Source organism: Euprymna scolopes, chromosome 6 (assembly GCF_053919585.1).
Source record: "Euprymna scolopes isolate OS-2025 chromosome 6, ASM5391958v1, whole genome shotgun sequence".
NCBI lineage: Eukaryota > Metazoa > Mollusca > Cephalopoda > Sepiida > Sepiolidae > Euprymna > Euprymna scolopes.
The window spans coordinates 23073182-23093929 of record NC_136487.1 but is presented as its reverse complement, the minus strand read 5'-3'; the positions used below and the strand labels follow the sequence as shown (position 1 = coordinate 23093929).

Here is a 20748-nt window from a genome sequence, read left to right as displayed (position 1 = left end):
AATATAATCTCTTTTAGAAAAACAAAAACAAAAAACAATTACACAATGTGCGGTTATTAACCTGATAGTAAATTATTTGAACTTCACCTTTGTTACATTCATAATGTTTCAATTACAGTTCATCCTCCTCCTCAATTGAAACATAGAATGTATTACTTTAACTAAACAAATTTATATCTGTAATGATTTAAACTATTGGAAAAATGTCATTTTTATCTATGTAATAGTTTGAAAATTATTGTCGAAAATTTGAAGACTAAAGAATTTCAAAACCTGCAGGACGTTGCTTTTTAATTATTGTTATTATTGCAAACTAAGTATTTTAGGAAATCACAGCTCAAGTCAGATTTTATAAACAGAATTTTATTTATATATATATATATATATATATATATATATATATATATATATATATAAATATATATATATATATAAATATATATATATATATAAATATATATATATATATAAATATATATATATATATAAATATATATATATATATAAATATATATATATATATATAAATATATATATATATATAAATATATATATATATATAAATATATATATATATATAAATATATATATAAATATATATATATATATATAAATATATATATATATATAAATATATATATATATATAAATATATATATATATATAAATATATATATATATATAAATATATATATATATATAAATATATATATATATAAATATATATATATATATATATATATATATATAAATATATATATATATATATAAATATAAATATATATATATATAAATATATATATATATATATATATATAAATATATATATATATATATATATATATAAATATAAATATATATATATATATATATAAATATATAAATATATATATATAAATATATATATATATATATATATATATAAATTAATGTAAAAATCAGAATTCAAAAAAAAAAATTTTCCTTAAAGGTGTTCTCATTTCATGTATATTTAAAAAAAAAAAAAAAAAAAGTGTGTGGGGAGGGGGGCTCTTTTTTGTCTCTAGAAACAATGAATACTCTCTGTAAAGATGCCTATATGGGTAGCCTATAGTGAAACAGGGATTATACAATCCCAAACCGCACCTGTTTTGAACCGGCATTACTGGAGCCCAGTGGAGAATTCCAGAATAATTAGAAACAATGTCAGGATAAGCAAAAGAAGACTGGTATGGTTTCAGTTTTCCGTCTCTGAGATAAGTTAACCAACCAAGATTAGTTTATTATTTAATCTGGAAGGACAAAATTTGGATTTATGCTTTTCTCAAATGTATTAAGTGATGCAGCAGTAGAACTTGAATCCGACATGTAAGCGTGCAATCTCTGTTTGTAAGCACTACACGACACCACTTATATGTGTAATCTATAACAATAGGGGAGGTAATTCAGTACATAACATCAGGAGCAGCTGATTTGAAGTATTCGTTCAAGAATGAGAATTGTTTGATGTAACAATAAACAACCGTTGGAATTATTTTCTCTTTGACAGACACGTTTATAAAAGCATTAATAATCTAAAGTAAATTGTACCTAAAAGTCCAGAATTCAATCCTCAGTGAAAGAACTTAAGTCAACTGATATTACTCATAGATAACTAAAAAGTATACAATGAAATGGATTAAATGTTTCTGTTCAAGATTCAAAATTGTTACTTTTTTTTTTCTTAATATTAAATAAATTACAATTCATATTTAGTGATAAAAATAAATTCCTCCAAATCTGAATGAAAAGATGAAAAGGGACTTTGGAATGGTTTATTCTCTACTTGATCAGAGTTAGAAGGCAGTAAAGTATATATAGTTTGTTTTTTTTAAATCGGTAATATTTTTTTAAGAGTGTCACGTGTATCATTACCTTTTTTTATATCAAAATAATTCATTTTTGGGGGAAGGGTATAACCATAACCAATTTTCACTCAAGTTCATCATTGCAGTAATTTCTAAAAGGAATTGAACTCGTTCATTATATCATATTCTAACCCCGCTTAAAATAACCCATGTTTTCCTTTTATGGTGAACATTTTTCTTCTGTGATTGTGTGTGTGTGTGTGTGTATTTTTGATTACTTTAAACAAAAGATTAATATGAAAACCTACTTTTTCAAAACTTTATCATCTATTTTTACAACATATAATTTGACCAAATTCTTCCAAATCCTTAATTCTTATTTTTCCTATTCTTATCGTTCTCTTTAGGTAGCGTGAGGTTGAAAGAAGGTGATCTGGTGATATTTGGTCACCCAGGTGGAGTGCGCCTACCCCCTGGCAACAGGACCAGACAGCCTGATTCTGAATACCAGTTTATTGTAAGTATTTTGTTCTCTTGCCTCATCAGCCATGTTGATATCACTTGGCTGACTCTAGAACATTTCTTACTTTTAGTTAAATATTTGGGCAAGTCTGCTACCATTAAAACTTGAGACTTACAGCTCTGGTATTCTGAATGTTAGACACATGATTCCAGTTCATAGAAGTGAAAAATTAATCACATTGGTTAAACATATCATTTAGAAAAAGAAAAACTTCTATACTGATATATTGAAACTAGATTCGGCTCATTTATATGTGAGTGAAAAGACTGTCATTGTCACAATACTGCATGTTCAGTTTAATAGTAAACTTCAAGCATGAGTTTCTTGGATTTTGCATGCAGTAAAATGCTACCATTTTATGTGTTTAATGCATTACATGTTGTTGAACTGGTATATAATGATTGCATTATAAGATTTGAAATTTGCAAGCAAAATAAAATAGTTTTTATTTCAAGAATAAAGAATTTGTTTTTCATCTTTGGACTGTTGTCCTCACAGTTAAAATATTTGAAAGAGTTTGCCCATATGTGTGAGATGATGCTTTAAAAAACATTCATGTAGAGCTGCTTTCATTATTTTTGAAGACTGTGCTAGTATCATGATGAAAAAGAATTTTCATAAGCCATTTTTGTAATTGAGCCCCTAAAATTGTTCTTTGACCTTTTGAAAAAAAAGTGGGTTATTCACTTAGAATTTCTAAATAAGACGTCATTATCTTCTGAGATGACCTCATTATCTAGAATTGTAGTTGTACAACAGAACTTCTCTGAAATCATTGTCTTAATTGGATGTTGTTTCCTCAATCCTAACAATAATTCCAAGCCTCATCATTATGATTCATTTTATAAAAAAATTTTTTATAAAATTAAATCTTACTAAAAAGTGTCACGGACATGTTTGTGCTTTGAGCTAGCTGGTCTTTATGTTTTCATCTTTTGCAACTTAACAAACAGAAAGCTGATTTAAAGCAAGATTTTGCGGTAAAATTTAAAACACTGAACCATGTAAATTACCCACTTAACTGTGTTGCCAGTTGAAATCTTATATACTTTAACAGATGTTTGAAATTGAACCACAATTTCTTTGAGTTGATGGATTACCTTAGATCATGTTTGCAGTTATCTCTAACTTTTTAAATTTTGGTCCATGTAGAACACTCTGTAGGCCACACTCAAATTACTCTTAAATATGGGAAGGTGAAGAGGCGCCAACATGTGTAGAATGACAAAAGAGACAAAATCGGTAAAAATCATTGCTTGATTTTTGTGAAACAATATTACCAAGTAAACAATTTGAGAGAATTCTTCAACAAAATACACTTTAACCAAATAATATATTTTTTCAAATAAGAAAAAATTTAAAAAATGAACATAGTGATGTGTAAATTACATTATCAGTTAAGAAATGGGTCGTTCTTGTTGCGTAAAAGAAGGGAAGATGACACTTCATAACGGTGTTTCTTTCAGTTGTTGTTCAATTCATGAGGCACACATTAAGTTTTTTGTCTTTCCAGTTTGTCTCAAGTAGTTGATAATCGTTGTATATGTTGCGTCTAATTCAGAAGCAAATTCTCAAACAGTTGTGCATAGATTGGCTTTGACTAAGACTCTTGTCAACATCAAATGGCCGACCGGTATGCTCATCATCTTCAAGACTCTTATTGGCGCCACAAAATTTCTTAAACCACCATTGTGCTATGCGTTTGGTAGTGATTCCTGGGCCAAACGCTTCATTGATGTCACAAACTGTTTCAGCAGCTTTTCGACCTAGCTAGAATTGAAATAAAAAATATTGTGTGAATTTGCTTTTTTTCCATCTTGTTTCAACATTCTGAAAAGAAGACATAATTGTTTTAAAACAGTTGTAGAGCGAAAAATGCTTTTTGAAATGATTTATAAAGTAATGGTAGTAGAACGAAAACTTGTTTGAAAATACATCATTTGAAATCAAAAATTCTGCAAGATCTTTCTATTCAGCCTTTTATTTATATATATATATATATATATATATATATATATATATATATGACTTCAAATGTCTCTTAATGGGTTTCTTGCCTAAACATTAATTACATATTATTTGTTCATTATTATTAATTGATTAGTATCAACTACTAAGACAAACATTTTATACATTCCTATTTCACAAAATAGTTTGACCATGAAATGAATGTTTATTATTTATTCATAAACAAATCAGTTATTTTTTTTCTTTTACTCTCAAACAATGCCAGTTTAATACTTCTAAAATAAAAATGTAAAATATAAAATGTAGAGCAAATTTATTTGTGTTGTTGGGGTTTTTATTAGCATGGTATTTGATCCTGGACCAAATTAGATTCACTGTATTTATTGTGTTTTTTCTTGTTTTACTAATATTAACCTTTTTGTGCCAGTGATTTCTCTCCTCCAAGTCAAATGTCTATCAATCTGCTGAGAATTTTCGTATTTCAATTGTTAGAGAAAATACTGGAAATTAGCAACACTATTTTTCAATCAGCTTTGTTAACATAAACAACTTTTATTCATAACTTAAGTTTTAACTTTCACCAATTCCTCTTTTTGCCATCAACATAGGACTTGGAGGAACGATTCATTTTCACTTTAATAAAGGAAATATGAAGTGGTTGTCTCCCCTACTTTTCCTAATTTATTCAATTACACAAATGACTTAACTCTTGTTTAGTCTTGACTTTTTTTCTCTGTTTCTTGACTATAAGTAATCTTTTCAACTAATCTAACATATAAAGTTAGTGTACCGAATTTTTGAAGTCTGACCCAAATAGCAATTAAGCTGACAAATCAAACTTTTCTTCTAACTAGGCAATTTTCTGATGTTATTGCTGTACAATGTTTTTGGCAATATAACTTATTTAGTAATATAATAACTTATTTAGAAAAAATTAGTTGGTCTGCTCCCAATAACTACCAATATGAAACATTTTTGAATAATCAATTAAAATTGGTAAGGGAAATAACTTATTTTAAAGTAAAAATATCATGGGAGTTGTCTGTCTTCAGTTAAAAAATGTATAAAGAAACAAAACTTAAAATAACTTCCGTGCATCCCAGGCAACACCGGGTAGATACAGTGGGTATTTTATATCGAATTATTAATATGCGCTTCAAGTAAAAGGCATTATTTTCAACTGCACACAACTTAACATAAAAAAAACAACATTTTTTAACTTTTTACAATTTTACTTGAGCTATTATTGCTCCTGTCTTACTTTCAAGATCAGTGATGTCAATTGGTAGCTACTGACTTCGTTGCTAATGATCCCTTCCAATTGGAGGAAATGTTGAAGAGACAGAAATGTTTGTAAACACTGAGCCACTAACTTGTCTTACACCCTACCCGAATATCACAGTACAGGAACGGTATAATTATCACCCTAGAGAAGACATGATTCCATTTCCGTTTAATGAAAACCAGTTTTCTTTTTTTGTTGCAGACCAATTACTAGTTGGCCAGTTGTGTACAAATCCCAAGAGCAATAGGAGCCTTCTGTCATGTCTGTAAGTGACACAATGTTCAACGAGCAAGATCGGAGATGTGCCGATGTATTCTACTGATCCAAAAGACAACAGGATCATTGCCATCGCTGGATTGTCATGAATAACAGGGATGTGCCCAGGGGTGATGAAAACAAAGCTACAGTTATAGTCTTTGATGTAGTTTCAAGTGAGGGCCACCTAACATGCCACCTCACATCTTTGAAGTCAGTTTGAAAATCGAAAGTGTACCTGGATGTGCTGAAGAGTGTGGTGATCCTTTGGTGCAATCAGGTGGCCGCAGGATTCGGTGCTGGCCCACAAGTTAAAAAATATCCATAACATGAGGAGGTTGGGGGTTGGGCAACAATAATAACAATGACAATCGTACTTTAATGTTTCGGGGGGGGGGGGGCTTCCAACGGGCAACGCTGGTTAACGGGTTCTAGTAGTGTTAAATATTTGTCAACTAATACCATACATATTTTCATGAGGAAACCATTCCAAACCTTGTCAAAGGCTTTGGATATATCAAGCACTATTGCCTTAGCTTCACCTGTCTTGTGCAGTGTATGGTGAATGTGTTTTGAGGTGATCATTATGATATCTGTGGTAGAATGGACTTATCTAAATGCATACTCAGAAAGAAGTTTGGCATTAACAAAATGGCAGACTATCGCTAGATTTTAGCGAAGAGATTAGACTGATGGGACAATAATTTTGCAGATCAGTTCTTTCACAAGAATGTTTTGCAAGTGTCAAGGTTTTTTATGATGCTTTGGACTGGAAAAGGAGTGATCATCTACTGTGGGAAGTATGAGAGGGAGTGGTTTGTGGAGTTCAAATTGGGCAGCTGAGCAAGCAGTTCAGTCTTATCAATTGCCACAAGGCAACATCATGGTTGTTGAATAGGAATTGTTGATTGTTTATTATTCACCAAACTATTATTGATTTTCCAGAAATCATGATTTCCTAATTTCTGTGTCGCCATGCTTATTTATCATTTCAATAAACCTAATCTTAGCTGCAGCTATTACACTCTTTCAATTTTGTCTATTTGCATTAGACTATGACAGTTGAATTGGCAGAATGTTTGTTGATTATGTATAATAGCAGCTGCACAGATCAAAGTGAACCATTCTAGAAAGTGAGACTTGCTAAAAAATGTGCTCCAATGCCTTCTTTAACCCATTCAAGTACCTTATTTGTGCATTGATCAACAGAAAAAGTTTTACTCTATAAAGCTCCTTTGATGTGATCTCTGACAGATTTGCACTCAGCCCATTTGTAGTATCTAGTCCTTTTGAGCAACAGCTCTTCAACTTGGCCTCGAACGCTTAGGTTTCATCAATGATTGTTTTTCTGTCTCTTAAGTATATCAGCCGATATTTTCAGTATGATAAAAATAGGGATCGTAGATTAGCACCCTTCACTACAAAAATTCTACTTCTTTTGCAACTATGAATGAATACTCTTAAAATCTTGTCTGAAAGAATGGAAAAAAAGAAATAATCATTTTAGAATATTTTGCATATCAAATTAACATAAAATGATCCCTCTATTTCCGGATCATACTATCATCTTCAGACAGTTAACTAACTTTTAAACACGCCAGCAGGCCTGTAAATTGAGGTATAGAAGCACAAAATGAATACAATACTTCCACTATTCTTCAAAACTGCTTACTTATATATTTGGGCAAAATATTAAGATATTTTTTGTTAATATATTTTTTTCAAATATATTTTTGTTTTTTCAAATATAGTTACTTTTTTTTTAAAATGTACTTTATTTTAATATACTTTATTTAAATATACTTTATTTAAACCATGCATAATCTATTATGATTGTCGCCAATTTAAAAATATAAATGTTTCAGCAATATCATCTACTGGATTCATACTTATGTTTGAATTTAATTTTTTTTTTTTTTTAAATATGTGAAATATTCAAATTTTAAAACTTTTAAACTATTTTCTCTTGCACATTCACCTTTTTGAAACTGCTAAAACTAAAAAATGTGAAACGTTCATTGTTTTCTTTTCATGTGTCTGCAAATATATATATTTTTGAAATATCCAAACAGTTTGACAAATTATATAAATAAACATAGTTATTTGAAAAGATATGTGATTAAAAAGTAAAAAATCAATTGGTAAAAAAATGTACATATTTTTATATATTTATTTTTATAAGAAAAGTGAAAGAAAAACAAAATATAGTTAACTATAAAAATATGAATATTTCACATATGTAAAAAAAAAAAAACATCAAATTCAAACATAAGTATGAATCCAGTAGATGATATTGCTGAAACATTTATTTTTAAATCAGCGATGATCGTAATAGATTGCACAGGTATAAATAAAATATATTTTAAAAAAGTACATTAAAAAAAAAAATACAACTATGTTTGAAAAAATGTAATGAATTTCTGGAACAAATGTACAAAAGCAACAGAGAGGAAATAAATGTATGTTGTTTTTTCTTCAGCATCACCGTGAAATGTCCTTTTTTTTTCTTTGACACAGAAAGAAATGTAAAAAGCTAGAGAGAGTTGGGAAGAATATATACAGTGAGAGATAGAGAAGGAGAAAGAGAGGGGGGAATAAAAACCGGTGTAGATATTGTTGATGCAGTAAAATGTAAGAAAATGAACGCAGCAATTTACTCAGAGAGCTAAAGTAGGTATCATTGCGATGCCATATTTGAATGGTACATTAGCATACATTTAGCATGTGAATATCATTTATCTGGAATATGTGAATAGTTGGAGTTCAGCCAATCAGAATGAGCAGAATTAGTTTGGGGAGACTTTATTATTTTTGAATCGAAAAAGGGAAAAATTGTTATGTCTATGAGTTTATGATCCAGTTACAAAGAGTGCAAGTACAATATATGTACAATGAGTTTTTATCCTACAAATATATTTTTAATCTGGACCATATATATATATATATATATATATATATATATATATATATATATATATATATATATATACACACACACACACACACACACACTTAGTCTATGATTAAAATTTTTTGGCATTTTAAGTTCCATTTAATTGTGCATGTTTATTACATTAAATCTTCACTCTGATGTTTGTTTATCAGACTTATCATTACAAAATACTAATTATTTACATGAAACTAATTATTTCTTTCTTTTTTGGAATTTCAGTTTGAAGCGTGTGATTGTCCTGATGAAAATCAATCTTTGTCAGACGTGACTGTAAGTTTCGATTTTATACTTCCCTTTCTTATAGATTTGTCCTATTTTTAAGAATTTGTACTAAGACGTATCTCAACTTTATGTTTACGGAGGTGCAAACATAGACATCACGTCATAATATCTGTTACTCAAATGTCTCCAGAACATAACTTTTCTGGTAAATTTACAGAGTACCACTTAAGCTATGTTAAAAAAAAAAAAAAAAATTGAAATACAAATAAAATAATATACTTGTCATAGTTATATATATTCAATTCTATATGCACTGTACTGTGTTTATAATTGCATCTCTTGAATATTTCATAATTAAAATTTTGTATGTGAAAAAAAAAATTCATGTTCTTTTTTTGTTCAAAGAGATTTTTATCACAAAAATATACATTTTGAGAAAGGAATCATACTTTTAAAAAAAAATGAGTTCTCATACTCGCAACAAGACACAAGATTTTATAGGGAAATCAAGCCAAATAAAACACTTAAATTATGTTGTTTGACATGACACCATAAAAAGAATGGAAATAATTGTAGCTGTGATTTCTCTAAGGAGCCCCCAAAAATTATTTTTAATGTACCCCCCCCCCCCAAAAAAAAATGAATGCTTTCCTGAAGCACTACACCCTTAATGCTATCATAAAAAGGTCTGTGATAAGGTCCTTCATTATAGTTGGTAACACTGTCAGGAATGTGTTAAGTAATGAGTTTGTTTTGACACTGAAGTGATACCATGGGTGGCGAAATGTGTCTGTATCTGCACAAACCATATGCCTGTGTCACTAGAAAAAAAAATGATATCGAGTTACCACTTATTGTCGAAGAATAAAAATAAGATTCCGAAATCATCAAAATGAAAAAGAGCTTGAAGCAGGTAAAGTGACTGTCTAATTAACAAATGGGAAGTGAACACAAAAAGTACTGACATAAAATAGGATAGCTCCTCCTTACGGGGACAAGAGTTAAGGAAAGAAATCTGGGAAATATTTTGAGAAAATTGTCTTAACTTCCTTTAGGTAACAAACCTAATATGAATGACAAATATCTAGTTTCCAAGAATTCTGGTAAAAGAACCGACTTGCAAAAATATCTTCTCATAAGTTTTCCGCCTTCTCTTTGCTAAAATCTTTAACTCATTAATTAATCTAGAAATAGTCCACCACCTCAAAAATGATAAACTTCTTTCTGACTAACAGTATGGATTTAGGCAAGCCTGTTCTACTGTAAATATCTTAACTCTGAATGCATGTATCATATGCTGAATAAAGTAGATGAAATTTGCACTTGGATATTTACAAGATCTTTTGTACTTGCAATAGCCCTTATCCCTGAGTGGCTTCCGGGCCTTGATAAGTGGTGACCACTGTGTAAAAAAAAAAAAAAAAAAAAAAAAAAAAAAAAAATCTTTTTCTGAGAAAAATTCTTAGTGTTTCTGAACAAATATTTAATATAAGGTTCGTCTGAGCTAAAAATAAAAAGATTGAGGTCATTCTCTTTAGTTGTATACTCTGACATCACATGAATACTGGTATACCCCAAAAGTTGATAGTTGGACCTTTAATATTCCTGATCTTCATTAATGACCCTCCTGCTGCAATTACGTCTGAAATGCATATATTTGCTGATGATACCACTCTCTATTTTTGACATGCATGCAATATCCAATGCGATGAATGAATATTATCTCAAGTCTGCAGTTCAATAAAGCCAAAAATGAATGGTCACATTCAATGCTACTAAGACAAAGAATTTCTTTTCGTTATAAGAACCTTTCCAACTGTTGATTCTTATGGCTGATAGCACTCTTCTGGAGTTCAACATTCAAACTCCTTAACTTCATAGGCAACATCAAGTGGAATGAATACATAGAAGATAGTATCAAGTCTGCTGCAAAAAAAGTTGGCTCTTTCTCTCTCTACCAAAATAGTCAACTTCTCACATCTGCCAATATCTTTTATCTCTACAAAGCCATCATTCACCTGTGCATGGAGTATTGATGCTACATCTAGGCTGATGCATCAATCACTAGTCTCTCTCTGTCCTAGACAGATCCAAAAAAGAATCTATAATTGAGTAGATTCCACACTACCTACCATGGTCCAGCCCCTGTCCCATCACTGCAATTTCTTTAATTGCATGCCTTTGGAATTATTTTTCCACTTTGTGTTTCCTGTACTAACCTGAAGAAATTTAAATGTGAAGACACTTTGCTACAGAACTCCCCACACAGTATGCTACCTTTAAATCTGGTCTCTAGCCACACTAGCCTCTGACATCTAAGTGGAGATATTGTTTGGATTGAATAAAAATAAAAATGTTCTTTTCTAACACTGTATAACACATTCTTTTATTGTTTTACTGTTTTCAAGTAAATAATAATAAACTAAATCCAGGACATGTGTTGTATTGCTATATTACGTGTTTCTCTATCGTTTATATTTTAGTAGCGTAACAAGACTCTTAAATCACCCTGTAATTAAATGATTCTTTAACGCATTTGTTTTATTCTGATACATTCACCTCTTTCATGGTCTACGAGTATGTTTGTTTTTTTTTTTGCTCCCCATTAAATTGAAAACATTGCTGATTGCAAATAACCCATTCTCTATGGATTGCTTTCTTTGATTAATTTTCTGATCTTTTTCTTTGTTTTAATTGACTGTTCTTAGGTTGGGAGTAATGTTTCCTTTTAATTAGATATGTCCACCCACTTGAGTTTTGCAAGAAATCTTAACTCATAACTGATTTACGAGGGGCGTGCAATAAGTAATGCCCCTGACCCACTTCCCATGGCAGTAGAGCAACAAAACTTGGCACAGTTATTAGTCTTTCTCTACATAGGAACCACCCAGAGTTATGCATTTCTCCCATCGTTTGATGCAGTTCTGGAGACCGTTTTTGTAGAACACCCCAGGTTGGTCCTCCAACCACGAGGCGACTTCAAAAATAAAGGCTGCCTTATCTGGGAAACGCTTTCCTTTCAAAAACAACTTCATGGCTGGGAAGAGGTGAAAGTCAGAGGGTGCAAGGTCAGGAGAGTAGGGATGATGGGGGAGGATTTCATAACCACACGTCCATGCTTCTGATCTGGCGACATGCGAGTTGTGGACCGGAGTGTTGTCCTGCAGGAGGAGGGTACCTTTGCTGATCTTGTCCCGTCTCTTGATTTTGATAGCTTCCTTTAATTTCCTCAAAAGTGAAGCATAATATGCTCCTGTAATTGTGGTACCCTGTGCCAGGAAATCTGTCATCACTACTCCATCTTGGTCCCAGAAGACTGTGAGCATGACCTTGTCAGCGGAGGGCTGCACCCTTGCCTTCTTTGGGGGTGGTGAGTCCAAGTGCCTCCACTGCATTGACTGGGCTTTAGTCTCTGGATCATAGTGATGGACCCAGGTTTCATCCTGTGTAATCAGTCTTTTGAAAAACTTTGACTCATCTTGGCACATCTCCAAATTCATCCTCAAGCACTCGACACGTTCTTGCTTCTGGAATGGTGTGAGCAACCTGGGAATTCATGTGGCAGACACCTTATGCATATGGAAATGGTCATGAATGATAGTTTCCACAGACCCTGTACTAATCTTGACATCTTGGGCTATTTGGCGAATAGTAATGCGCCGATCTTCCAAAATGGCAGCCTCAACTTGACGGACAGATGCCTCATCAATGGCAAAAAGGGGGCGGCCAGGTCTGGGAGCTGTTTCCACAGACTTCCGGCCATGTTTGAATTCACGATGCCAGCGTTTCCCAAGGTCATATGATTGCACATTATCACCATAAGTTTCTTTCATTTCATCAAAAGTCTCCTGTGGTGTGCGTTCTTTCAAATACAAAAATCGGATCACTGCCTGACATTCAACAGGCTCCATTTCACACCTGACTCAGTTCAAACACCTGTAAAACAGAAACCACAATTAGTTCAGAGCTGTAATTTGCCACATAACCCGTAGACATATAAATCATTGCACATGCAAAATTTCAGCTAGATCAGACAACTGGAAGTGTGTCAGAGGCATTACTTATTGAACGCCCCTCGTATAAATCTAGACTTTTGTTATTTGTCTATATCGTCTTTTGTTATTTGTCCATATCATGAGGAACAAAACGTTTTCTTTTTGTTCCAACAAGTATAACACATTAGATTGCTCTGCATGAAATGTTGAGTTAAACTTAAACCAGCTTAGGAACATCGACAGAATTTAGAAGTTGGCCAGTTGAAGGAAAAGGCCAAGGAAAACATTGTAGAAAACAATAACGATGACCTTAAGAGAAAGGGTAATAAAGGCTTGACCAGAGACCAAGTCAGTTTCTAAAAGCTGTCCAACGCATGCCAGCATGTAAAGCGAATGTTAAACTGAATGTCTTAATAATAGATCAGCAAAAAATTGGATAAAATTCAGGAAATCTTGAGTAAACATTTATAAAATAAATTGCAAAGGAAAATATAAACTGAAAATAATCAGCCATCTTGAATTACTTGGTTTTATTACGATGCTTATTACGATGATCATTAAAAAAAATTCTTTTTTTTTTTTAGAAAATTGCTGATGTTAAAAAGAATAAAAATAGGAAAGTCTTATTTGTGTTTATTCCTTATTTCCTCATTAAACGTTAGGTTTCTCTACAATTAAATGCAATAATAGAGAAACCTTATGAATTGCTTATGTCATCAGAGAAGCCACAATAATATGATGCAGATTAGTCGAAAAAGGAAAAACGTCTGCCTGCTGGAAGGCATTACTTGCATTTATTCTAAGAAGCATTTAATTCTGTGAAATTCCACTATTTTTGCTTTTTTAGGAAACTTTCTTTCATAAGAATGACTATTATTTAAATTTTATTTCCGCTTCATACTCTTACTGACAAATATAATTTGAATAGTATTTGATTGACAATAAAATATTTTGTAAAATGTGTTTAAAGATAGGTTTAAAACATAGAATATATTTTTTTTTTATATTATTTATAATATTTTTTCTTAGGAAAAAAAATAAAAATAAAAAAAATAAAAAAAAAACAACAACAACAAAAAACAAAACAAAGATAGCTCAATCTAAAACATCCTCTCAGTTGAGAGGATGTTTTAGATTGAGCTATCTTTGTTTTGTTTTTTGTTGTTGTTTTTTTTTTTAGTTTTTTTCTTTTTCTTTTTTCTTTTTTTTTTGCCTGCAGCATTAATGAGAAAACGATCTGTTTTTATTTTGTTTTTTATTTTTGCAGAATTGGTTCATTATTTAAAAAAAAAAAAAATTGTCATTAATGTCGAAAACTGAGCCAATTTCTTTCTATATAACACTGGCTAAAATGGCTTATTTTTTCTAATCTAAAATCCGTTTCATAAGTTTTAGATTAAAATCTACAAAATATTAAGGCCAACACTGAATAAGTAATAATTACACTTTTTTAAAAAAAAATATATGTATTCAATAATGTAACAAATACTCTGAATAAGTTATAACTAAAATGTTTGCTTTATATGAAAAACCAAGAACTTTTGCTGTGTTGTATTAACGACAAAAGTTTTTATTATTATTATTATTATTATTATTATTATTATTATTATTATTTGCTGTTCTTGTTATGGTGTTTGATGGTTTAATACTTTTGTTAGGTATTACAAACCAACCTAGTTTAGAATGTAAGGATGGCTAAAGATAAATAACTTCCTTTCAATTTGTGATACCACATTATATTGCCGGTCTTTTTATAAATTTACAATTCTTTCTCTTATGGCATTAATTTATATTTTCTTCCATTCTCTAAAAGTATTATTTTTAGTAATGGGTGATTTATATTTTATTTTGATGTTATCAAATTCAAAATGCACAATATTATCTGTCTTTATACATATAAAGATAATTCAATCTAAAAAAAAAAATAGGTTCACTCGTTAATGTGATGGGTTTAATATAGAGTTTTAAGTTATATTTCACAAAAAATGTCCAGGTTGAAAACTTCAGTGAATGAAATTTTTGTTTTTTATCAACTTGTGTATTTTTTTGTACAAATCTTACCATTTTAAATTATTGATTTATTATTTAAAAATCTAACTTAATCTCTAATGTGTGATGAATCATATTAAGAAGATTCAATGTGTTAGATGTTAAAATGAATCTTATATGAACAATCAAAATTGCACTTCTGTATAATTTTTGCATATTTTGGGCAAGAGTTAATGAGACTTTTAGGCTGGTTTATATCAATAATAATTGTGTTCATTGAATTTTCATTTGATGACAAATTGGGCTAATATCACACACGCTAAAAATGTGATAGCCTTGTTTATGTAAAATATCATTTTGCTTTTGGATATTTTTAACGCATCTATATTAATATAATTATGAAATCAATTTGTGTGTTGTGAGTATATTTTTTGATAATTGCACATTAAATTATTTTTATTTACTTTTAATCAATTATTGAAATAGAAAAATTCAATAGCATAAGCTAAAAGAATTTTAGTTTCCTATTTTGGACTTCTGAGAAATGTCCACTCTCTTCTTGGAACACACAAGTCTGACAACTATAACACCAATTACAGACCTATAAGTCTCCTGTGTGTTATGAGTAAGTTGCTGGAATCCATATTAAATAGAGAAATAGTCAACCACCTCAGCAGGAATAACCTTCTTAGTGACACACAATATGGTTTCCGCTCTGCAAAATCTACCGCAGATGTGCTGACGGTTATATCCTACAGGATTAGTGAATCTCTTGACAAAGGCTTCCTTTCTAGGGAAATTGCTCTTGACATATCAAAGGCCTTCGACAAGGTATGGCATAAGGGTCTACTTCACAAGATTTCCAGCTACGGTATAACTGGAAATGTTTTCTCAATCATTAAATCATTTCTCTCCGATAGGCTCATAAGAGTAGTGGTAGATGGACAAAAATCGGAGGCCTGCAATATAAATGCTGGAGTCCCTCAGGGGTCCATCCTGGGCCCAACTCTCTTCCTGATCTACATCAATGACCTCCCTAAACACATACTTAAATCATTCGTTGACATCTATGCTGATGACACGACCATCTACAGCAACACATCAAAGGCTGTAAATGATAAAGTTCTCTCTGATTCTCTCTCCTCTGATCTCGAGCGCATGGTTCAGTGGGGAAAGATGTGGCTGGTTACCTTTAATGCATCCAAAACCAAACTCCTATCCTTACATCATAAACCCTCTGATCCCCATCTGGCATCAATTGTGATGGATGGCTCTCGTCTGGGTGAGGCCCCGTGTTTTGACAAGCTTCTGGGTTTGACCTTTACTCCTGATCTGAAATGGAATACGTACATCAAGTCTGTTGCTAAGGTCGCTGGAAAGATGGTGGGATCCTTCTACCGCTCCAGAAGATATCTCACTACTGATGCAATTCTCTATCTATATAAAAGCCAAGTACGTCCAAGGATGGAATACTGTTGCCATATCTGGGCAGGAGCTGCTAAAAACAGCCTATCCTGCCTTGACAGAGTACAAAATAGACTTTGTGGCTTAGTGGGGGATGCCCTTTTCTCTACCCTGCAACCTCTCTCCCACAGAAGAGACGTTGCGAGCCTGTCCTTGTTTTATCGTTATTTCCATGGTAGGTGCTCATCTGAACTCCAATCTCTGGTCCCCCCTCACCAATCTTTCACGAAAAACACCCGTCTAGCTGAATCCACTGACAAATTCCCCCCACTCTATATCTGTGCCTAAATGAAAACGCAGATTCCATGAACAAAGCTTCTTTCTTAGAACTGCACGCCTGTGGAACTCTGTTCCGTCTGCCTGCTTCCCTCCGGACTACAACTTGGATGTCTTCAAGTCCAATGTTAACAAATTCCTAATGAACCGCCCCCTTAAGTAAACACTTCATCAAATCTCCTCACTAACGTAATGTACTTGCAATAACCCTTATCCCTGAGTGGCTTCCGGGCCTTGATAAGTGATGATCACTGTGTAAAAAAAAAAAAAAAAAAAATTCCTTCCTCCCTGTGTTTGTCACATAATTAACATTCCGCCCTTTTTATATTAACTGGATTCAGAACTTTTTAAGTTTAAAAAAAATATATGCATCAGAAATATTTATGCAATTTAAAAGAAAAATGCTCTCTGGTAACGTCGAGTATATCCAGCTAGTTATTAATGATAAGTAGATATTTTGTTTCTTTACATAATTTTTGACTCACTTGGTTGATGTCATATGCATTCCCATGATCCTGCTGTCTGTATTCTCATTTGAAAATGGGAGAACAAAAGTCCTCATCATATCTCTTCAATTAGATGTGTAATTATACCATGTCAAAAATTCTGTTAATTATTATAATTCTTTTAATGAATCTAGATTCAAATCAAGATATTTGCAGGTTAACACCATTCGGAATTTTATTTGCATTTATTAAATGAACACACAAGATTATATTGTAAAAATATATTATGATAAAATATTTACCTGCCTCCCATAGCAACATAGTTAGGTACAAGGTCAGTTTATCATTATAATCCAGTCATTCTTCACCACCAAAAAGGGGCATTCTGTTTCATTTGCCCCCAAAAATAGCCTGGTCAATCCCATTGACACCCCTCACCCAGAAAAAGGAGACAAAAGAAATGAACCCTTCACTACCTCCCAAAAGAGGGAGAGGTAATGCCTTGGAGTGTGACCTACTAAGACAGAACAGCTACTATGCTGATCTGAGCCCAATGGTTGAATGCTTAAATTTTCGAGTATTTTAGTTATTACTAGGTTCCTTGATACTCAGTTATATTTTTATACAATAACTCATTTGTTTCATAAATTATTTTTTAGTAGCTTTTGACAATATGGCTGAATTAATATAAATTTTCTTTTATGCCTTCATTTATTTTACTTATTAAAAGTAATTGCAATTTGAAATATGAAAATTTAATAAAATCTATATTATTATTATCTCTCTTTCTCTCCCTCTCCTTCTTCGTCTTCTGTACATATCGAACAATAAGAATGTTATTTTTCCAATTCCATGTCTTGCTTTGATTGAACTTGGTTGCCAATAAATTGATGAATTACAAAACCAAGCAAAAAAAAAAAAATCGATGGAAAACTCCATTCGTAATCAAATGGAAGATGAGGAATTGATTTCTTCATTTGCTTCTTGTAACTTCTTCACGTTTACTGAATTGAATTATTTGTAACTCAAAACTTCTTTAAAATATAGAAAGAAAATTGCCATAACTGTATTTGTAAGATTCAGAATACAAAGTTTTACATAAATATAATCACTTTGAAATACAAGAGATTTGTAATATAATTATGCAATCCCTGTTTGCCAGGTCCTGGATATGACCTTAAACTATATTCGATGGTGAGGGCCCCAGCTTGCAAGCATTAGGGAGTGTGGAGCTACCCTTTAATTGCCATTGCTCTCAGGTCCACTCTGACCCGGAGTGGTAGCACCTGTTAGGGTCCCAACTATGGGTTAAATAGAATACGACTTAAAAAACAAATATACTATATTAAAAAATCGTTCTTCAAAATCACCAGATTCGGCATTAAATAACCTGAAAAGGGTTGATATGCCGTAAAACAAAACAACCAACCAACCAACCTGTTTGCCAAATAATAAGTTAAATTTTTATTCAAAATCTATAAAAAAAAATAGTAATCTTAATTTTGGAGCATACTGAAACAATGTAAGGAAAAAAAAAAAAATAGCCAGCAATAAGTATTTAAGGGATAGATATTGGCTTAGAAACTGCAATTCTTCATCCTTTGTCAGAAATATCTCTCATGGAATGTGAGGACTAAAGGACAAGATAAGGAAAGTGAGAGATACAAGTTTGCCAAAAGTGAATCCAATTCTATTGCTTTTTATAAGGCAGGCAAATTTATTGCTACTAAATTTTTTTCTAGAATTCTTTCATGTTTATCAATATCTTAGTTTTATAAATTGACATATTTATCACGTGAATTGCACCGGAATGATAAGTAATCTGTATGTAAGAGTATGGAGATAGATGAGAACTCTGATGTGGAGAGATTTTTGATATTTTGATGGTAAGTCTATTCAGATTGTCGGAAAGTTTCGTGATATCATTGGATCACAGGGAGGAGTGGATGCTACTGTGATAGCAAAGGTTAGGTAAATGGAGTAGTTCAGGGAATTTCTACTATTACTAACCAGCATAGTGTTACCAGCATTGATCAAAGGAATGGTTTATCAGGCACGTGTACACAGTGTGATGTTATGAAACTGAAATCTAGTGATGATTGACGGCATATGTTACATGGACAAAAATGATGTGAGAATGATATAATTGGAGTGTAATGTGGGTCTTAAATACAGGCTTAGATGTGATAATTTGAGAAGAGTAATTCTCGGCAATATACAGAGATTTGTGAGGAGCGAAAATTTTCTTAATTTGGCTACATTAAAAGAAAGGATTTCTGAAAATTGTCCAACCCACGACAGTATGTAAAGCAAGCTTTTAAAGCAAATATGATGAAACCAGGAAATATATTTAAAAGAGAAAATGAATTGATCCTCATCGTGGTCAGTATTCTGCACATTCTATGCACCTGATCCGAGTTATACAGCTCGAGACATTAAAATACTGTTTATATCTGAATATGGATCTTTCGATTAAGTCCTGTTTTTTATATGCATTTTTGTATTGAAACAAAACTCGTTTGTATGTCATTCATTAATATTTTTCTAGAATGTTATTATGGATCCAATATTGAAAAACAGCAGGAAGTACAAAGAAAGAATAAGTAAAGACCTGGGCAGAGATAGTTTAATTGGAAGGTCAATTTCTAAAAGCTGGCTAACATACGCCAGCAGGTGGAATGGATGCTAAACCAAATTTTTTATGTAAACATTAAAAATTACCTGTTTTTGTTTAGTTGGTGTTATACACACGTTTCATACATATATCTTTACTATTATATAAAAGGAACTTTGTGTGTGAGTTCGTTCCATATGTACTCGAAAACAGCTGGGCCAATTTTTATGAAATTTCACACAAAAGTACTTTATGTATCTGACAGTGTTCTTAGATAGGTTTTGTCTCGGTATGTCTTTGATAAGTATTGATAATCAAAATAATCCGATGAAAGAAGGAACAGGCGACTTCGACCAAAGTTAACATCACAAGTGCGCCGGAGAAGTTTTATTACCACACAAGCCGAAAGGTCTTGCATATAAAATCAACATTAGGTTTTTTGATATGACAGGAGCGCATTCAAAATCAATATTTCTGTTTAGAGCACAAGTGAAGCAAGGTACTTGATATTTGCATTTTAAACTTTTTATTCAAGCCATTATATGTATAAAAATAATTTTATAAAATCAACAGTAGATTCTCTACAGTGCAATATGGACTAAGTTACTGTGGGGAGCGTGTGAAGCTTACTTCTGATGCACTGCAATGGGTCCCCAACTAGAGCAGGTAATCAATTGATTTGATTCAAAAGTGGGCGATTTCACCAATTTCAATTACAATAAAAAATATTGTGAAACATTCGTTGTTTACCTTTCAATCCTGAGCAGCGTCGGGTCTGTCTGCTAGTTCTTTTAAAATTTCAATATTTATTTCAACAATTCATTAGTAGGAATTGAAATTAAAATTTTTATAATTTCTTAATTAGGATGTTTTCATGCGATGGCTTCAAAATAAAATTTTATTTTTCTAATTTCTCCCGTCAAGTTTATTCC

At 31.6% G+C, this 20748-nt stretch overlaps 1 protein-coding gene across 8 annotated transcripts in view; it reads left to right on the top strand.

Moving 5' to 3' along the window:
- The window catches only part of LOC145277569 (uncharacterized), a 449159-nt gene that overhangs the window by 292296 nt on the left and 136115 nt on the right, over nucleotides 1-20748 (top strand). For 6 of the 8 annotated variants that reach the window (XR_013868159.1, XM_080129058.1, XM_080129054.1 and 3 more), the window contains exons 5-6: nucleotides 2234-2343; nucleotides 9030-9080. Coding sequence is in view for 5 of the 8 variants with exons in the window: in XM_080129058.1 (XP_079985184.1) it covers nucleotides 2234-2343; nucleotides 9030-9080 (161 nt within the window). In the remaining 3 variants the exon portion in view is untranslated. The remainder of the gene's footprint in view (nucleotides 1-2233; nucleotides 2344-9029; nucleotides 9081-20748) is intronic. The other 2 variants (XM_080129059.1, XM_080129060.1) reach the window with 1 other exon arrangement.